At 41.7% G+C, this 5,415-nt stretch overlaps 2 protein-coding genes across 5 annotated transcripts in view; one reads left to right on the forward strand and one right to left on the reverse strand.

Annotated features, from left to right (window-relative positions):
* Positions 1 to 4,069, forward strand: part of LOC119364247 (digalactosyldiacylglycerol synthase 1, chloroplastic-like) — a 51,571-nt gene extending 47,502 nt beyond the window's left edge. Inside the window, exons 1-7 of one of the 4 annotated variants that reach the window (XM_037629679.1) lie at positions 7 to 394; positions 1,063 to 1,095; positions 1,647 to 1,737; positions 1,823 to 2,301; positions 2,398 to 2,664; positions 2,737 to 3,086; positions 3,188 to 4,069. In XM_037629679.1, coding sequence (XP_037485576.1) covers positions 287 to 394; positions 1,063 to 1,095; positions 1,647 to 1,737; positions 1,823 to 2,301; positions 2,398 to 2,664; positions 2,737 to 3,086; positions 3,188 to 3,719 — 1,860 coding nt within the window. In that variant the 5' untranslated portion in view covers positions 7 to 286 and the 3' untranslated portion in view covers positions 3,720 to 4,069. Of the gene's footprint in view, positions 1 to 6; positions 395 to 1,062; positions 1,096 to 1,646; positions 1,738 to 1,822; positions 2,302 to 2,397; positions 2,665 to 2,736; positions 3,087 to 3,187 lie in introns of those variants that run through there. The other 3 variants (XM_037629680.1, XM_037629677.1, XM_037629678.1) reach the window with 3 other exon arrangements.
* Positions 4,070 to 4,965: 896 nt separating this feature from the next.
* Positions 4,966 to 5,415, reverse strand: part of LOC119364248 (aluminum-activated malate transporter 1-like) — a 2,791-nt gene continuing 2,341 nt past the window's right edge. The window contains exon 6 of the mRNA XM_037629682.1: positions 4,966 to 5,350. Within this exon, the coding sequence (XP_037485579.1) occupies positions 4,988 to 5,350 (363 nt within the window). The 3' untranslated portion in view covers positions 4,966 to 4,987. The remainder of the gene's footprint in view (positions 5,351 to 5,415) is intronic.

Genomic DNA, 5,415 nt, shown 5'->3' on the forward strand with positions numbered 1-5,415 from the left:
GGGGCGCCTCCTCGCGTCGGCGTCGGCGCTCGCGGGGCCCGGACCGGCGCAGCCGGTGGCCGCGGGGGCGCCCTTCGCGGAGCTGGAGTTCGTGCGGAAGCGGATCCAACCCAAGATTGCGGAGCTGAGGAAGCAGTACTCGTCGACAGTGCTCGACGGATGGCCGCCAAAGTCCGGCGCCAGCCTCCGCGTCGACCTCTCTGGGATTACGGCTATCCGCAACGCCATTGTGTCCAGCGGGAAGGCTGATGGCGGTGACGAGGGGAAGGAGTGGGAGGTCGTCAGGATGATACGGAACGGGCTCAAGGAGTTCGAGCGCCGGAGCCTGTCAAGTGAGATGTCTGCTGGGTTTCGTGTCCGCACCGACTTTGTGGAGAAATTTAAACTGAGCTTGGTAAGTTCGACTGTAGCATTTGAACAGTGAATGATGACGTGTGCTCCTAGTACTTGTTTATTAAACCGCTTTGGAAATCGAATTTGTTATGACTGACAGCTTTGGGATCCATAGCAACAAAATATTATAAGCTCAAGTAAAACTAGAGGTGGTTGGCCCTGAGTTTGTATTTCCGTTATGTCGCAGTAATGGAAAGGGGTTATGCCCGGTTAAAAAAAAACTAGAGGTGGCAGCAGCCAGATATTTTTTCCCACATTTGTTAGTACTATTTCATTAGATACTCCTATTTAGATATGATGACGTTTTGGTATCTAATTCATTGTTGTGAAATAAATGCACTGTATTTCTAAAATAAGATTATTTTAGGAACAGCTAAAATCAGCAATTTCAGCTTAATATCCCCGTCTATTTTTCCAGCTCGCAATGATCCGATGACATCTGTGCAACAATTCTACCTTTAAAAATGATACAAAGTACTCCCTCTGTAAACTAATGTAAGAGCGTTTGGATCACTAAAATAGTGATCTAAACACTTTTATATTAGTTTACGGAGGGAGTACTAAGCAATCTATGAACAATTAAAGTACTAATCTGTGTATTCCGTCATGTGAGCTGTGATGTTTGGTGTCAATTAAAGTACTGATGTGTACTACTCATTTTTATTGCAGAAATCTATGAACAAAGAGTCTCAGGAACCGAAGGTAATGCATAAGAAACAATGCCTGAGCTTAACTGCACTTCTTCTGTACAGTTGAAATTTAGGTGACAATTCCGTTTTGAATACATTTCCCTAACGTGAACTTCCATGGATTCCCTTTGCCTTGTAGTAACCTATTATGACAAAAGCAAGTTCTTTAATAAATATATGTTTAATTCTGCAAACTGCAACACATACTGGTTTAACGTCAATTTTTCAGCACCAAGATCATTACTTGTTTCAGAAAAAGAAGAAGCCAATAGATAGGATTTGATGCTTACGAATTATGAAGCAGCATAAACGTAGCTAACTTGCAAGTATGACTTCTTTTAGATGACATCGCAAGCCAATTCCTACTGAAATTGCCATTACTTCAAATTCATAAACATTGAATTCGTTTTCCTTAAATACAACAAGCTGGTATGTTTTCTAAAAGCAATCCTTCTTGCTCAAAAAACGCTTGATTCTGTCACTTATGCAATCCTCTGCTTGCCGTTTGGTCTGATTAGTCATTGCTTAGGTGTGTTTTCTCTGAACTGAATTTGGAATGTAAAGCAGGATGCCCCGCCACTGGATCTAACTGAAATACTGGCATGTCTAGTCAGGCAGTCTGGACCATTCTTGGATCAACTTGGTGTACAAAGAGGTACAAAATATAATTATTTGTTTCCTTCAACTCTTGTTTTTTTTGTGTGTTGACTTTTAAAATTCTTGTTAATGTTGTGTTGCAGATCTGTGTGAAAAACTAGTGGACACATTGTACAGTAAACGGAATGGCCGGCTCATGCATCCGCCTTTTTCAGGAGATAGATCCTTAATTGGTAATGAGGACATAACTAATGAGCTTGATCTAAGAATAGCTAGGGTGCTAGAAAGTACTGGCTATCACAGAGAAGGTTTTTGGAACGATCCTTCAAAGTACAAGATCTCAGACAACAGACGACATGTTGCAATTGTCACCACAGCAAGTCTTCCGTGGATGACTGGGACAGCTATCAATCCACTGTTCCGTGCTGCATATCTGGCAAGAAGTACAATGCAAAAAGTGACACTAGTGGTTCCTTGGCTCTGTAAGTCAGACCAGCAACTAGTCTACCCGGATAACATCACCTTTTGTTCACCAGAAGAGCAAGAAACTTATATTAGGAACTGGCTACAGGAAAGACTTGGCTTTGCAGCAAATTTTAAGATATCCTTCTATCCTGGCAAGGTAAACATCCAAATCACATATATCATCCCAAGGTTTACGTCTTCAGTCCATACTTTGTTTTCCCCAAAGATTTTCATCGTTTATTATCTTCAACAGTTCTCAAAAGAGCGACGAAGCATTATTCCTGCAGGGGATACCTCAGAATTCATTTCCTCAGGAGAAGCTGATATAGCAATTTTGGAAGAACCAGAGCATCTCAATTGGTATCATCATGGGAAGCGTTGGACAGATAAGTTCAATCATGTCATTGGCGTAGTTCATACAAATTATCTAGAGTATATCAAAAGGGAGAAAAATGGTGCTCTTCAAGCTTTCCTTGTTAAACATATCAATAATTGGGTGACTAGGGCATACTGCCACAAGGTACAGTGTTTTAGGTCAATTTTTGTGTTGACATCGTGGCGGCTACAGTACAACTAATAATGGTGCCTGCAGGTTTTACGTCTTTCTGCAGCAACTCAAGATCTACCCAGGTCCATCATTTGCAACGTTCATGGTGTAAATCCAAAGTTCCTCAATATTGGCGAAAAAGTAATAGCGGACAGGGAGCGTGGACATAACTCTTTTTCCAAGGGAGCATACTTTCTTGGGAAGATGGTTTGGGCTAAAGGCTATAAAGAACTGATTGATTTGTTATACAAACACAAAAATGACTTGGAGGGCTTCAAGTTAGATGTTTATGGAAATGGCGAGGATTCACAGGCTGTCCAGGCTGCTGCTAGGAAATTGGATTTGGGCATCAATTTCTACAAGGGAAAGGACCATGCCGATGATTCACTCCATGGGTGAGATTAGAATCAAGCAGGCTGCTAAATGAACTCCCTTTTTTCTGGCTATATGTTTCTAATTACTGAAGTGGTGGTTTTGCTCTCTTGCTAACTTTCAGGTACAAGGTTTTCATCAATCCCAGTGTTAGTGATGTACTGTGCACAGCAACTGCTGAGGCTCTTGCAATGGGGAAATTTGTTATCTGCCCCGATCATCCATCAAATGAATTTTTCAAGTCATTTCCCAACTGCTTGATGTATAGAACTCCAGAGGAATTTGTTGCCCGAGTGAAGGAGGCCATGTCTAGTGAACCTCAACCTTTGACCCCTGAGAAAAGATACAGTTTGTCGTGGGAAGCAGCAACCGAGAGATTTATGCAGTACTCAGAGCTTGACAAAGTTCTGAAAGATAGAAATGCTCAGTGTGGAGAAGGTGTAAAGAGAAAAGGAGTGAGGAAGCTACCTTTACTCCCCAAATTCTCGGACATCTTGGATGGGGGACTGGCATTTGCTCATTACTGCGCAACCGGCAATGAGATCCTAAGAATGGCAACAGGAGCAACTCCTGGTACACGGGACTATGATAAGCAGCAGTGCATGGATTTGAATCTCTTGCCTCCCCAAATTCAACACCCTGTATATGGCTTGTGATGTGAATCTGGCTTTACTAAACTAATGTATAGTTGAAGGACTTTTCTCCCTAGGTATGTGCATACTAAGTGTTGTCCATTTCCTGTAGTAACTAATGACTAGACAGTAAATTAGTAGAGCCCATTCATTTGTAAAATTTCATTAGGCTCTGTATGGCCTGTCTTGTTTGTACCATTTGCCTGTAACTATCTCCCTTTTATTCTCTAAATAGGCAAGTTCATCAACCATTTGTAGAATGTAATTTACGTAGATGGAAAATATCTGGTGTGCTTCACTCCACATGTATTTGCAGCATCAATATACGGTAATCTAAAGTTCAATGATATCTGGGAAATTCCACAAGAATGTAATATTCACTGAAGTTCCACTGCAACGTGTTGCTTCTGGATATCACTGAAGTTCCACAATAATGTATAGTTAGACAAATGAGCAAAAGGAATTCAAATATTTTGGAAATTTGGTGAGCTGTGCTGATAGTTCTTTGTGTAGATTGGTCTGGCCGTACATCCATTTTTTTTTGACGGCGCTACGGCGGGCTTACGCCGGCCAGAACCATTTCATTAATAGATAACACAGTGCATTTACAAGGCAGAGAAAGGGGAGGGGGGTTGAGAGTACAAATCAATTAAGCTACAATCTCATAGATAAGTGGAACAACATGGTACATCCAGTTTGTCATGAGCTTTGTGCTTACTATGAGCACATCCACATCACAACTTCTAAACTGATCTTGCAAAAGTACCTAGTGGAATCATGATTTTCAATCTCAAGCAAACAACACAAAAGAGGAAGATAGAAGATTTAGGAGAAAACTGTTCATTAACATCTACTACCTCTGTTTTTAAACGTAAGACGTTCTTACATTTAGAAACAGAGGGAGTATGTAACAGCTTTTTGTGGCATTTCTGTTGGAAAGACTGCAATGCTTTATTATCAAAATTCAGCATCATAATTACTTCTATAATACTGAAGAAATTAGTCACTTGCTGTATACACAATATAGATTCCGCTTAGTATTGATGCTCCCGTGGATTATTCTCTGGATAGAACAACCACATCCACATGAGAACCGAGTAGTGTCTGGTTGGTTCGAGCACATGCCGATGAGCTCGCCCACCCGCGTTCGAGCAGTAGTCTCTGTTTGGTACCTCATTTCTATCTAACAACGTATAAGGGAGGGAAACTTTCACGTTATTTTTTTTAGAATAACCACACCTGAGGACAGAAGTTTGCCTCTTTTGTTTTTCTTTGGAAGGAAATTTGCGTCTTTATCTGCTCGGAATGTTGATAGCGACATCTTTCTGAGTTTTTTCAGGGTTCTTGAAGTGGCCAAGCCGTGCTAGATTATCAGCGGTTTCTGCAATTTTCACTATTGTCGTAACCAAGTCTGAGAGAAGTGTCGCAGTAACAGCCACATGCATCACTTGCAACAGAGCTGCTTCCTCTGATAATTCATTTCTGAGGTCTTTTGCAGCTTTGATGGCTGCGGACATGGTGATGTTGGCTGGAGATGGTACGATCATTGTCCGAATGGCTGTTGATAGCTCCTTGAGCGCCTTAGCAGAGTGCGAGCTCATTTCCCCGCACGCCGTTCGGACCTTCAAGGTTAGCTCCGGATTGGCCTCAGGGTACTGTTGATAAGGAAAATGATGTTGGTCAATATCTTGGCTCCTTAGTCTTTGGAGATCATGAAATG

This window comes from Triticum dicoccoides, chromosome 2B (genome assembly GCF_002162155.2).
Source record: "Triticum dicoccoides isolate Atlit2015 ecotype Zavitan chromosome 2B, WEW_v2.0, whole genome shotgun sequence".
NCBI lineage: Eukaryota > Viridiplantae > Streptophyta > Magnoliopsida > Poales > Poaceae > Triticum > Triticum dicoccoides.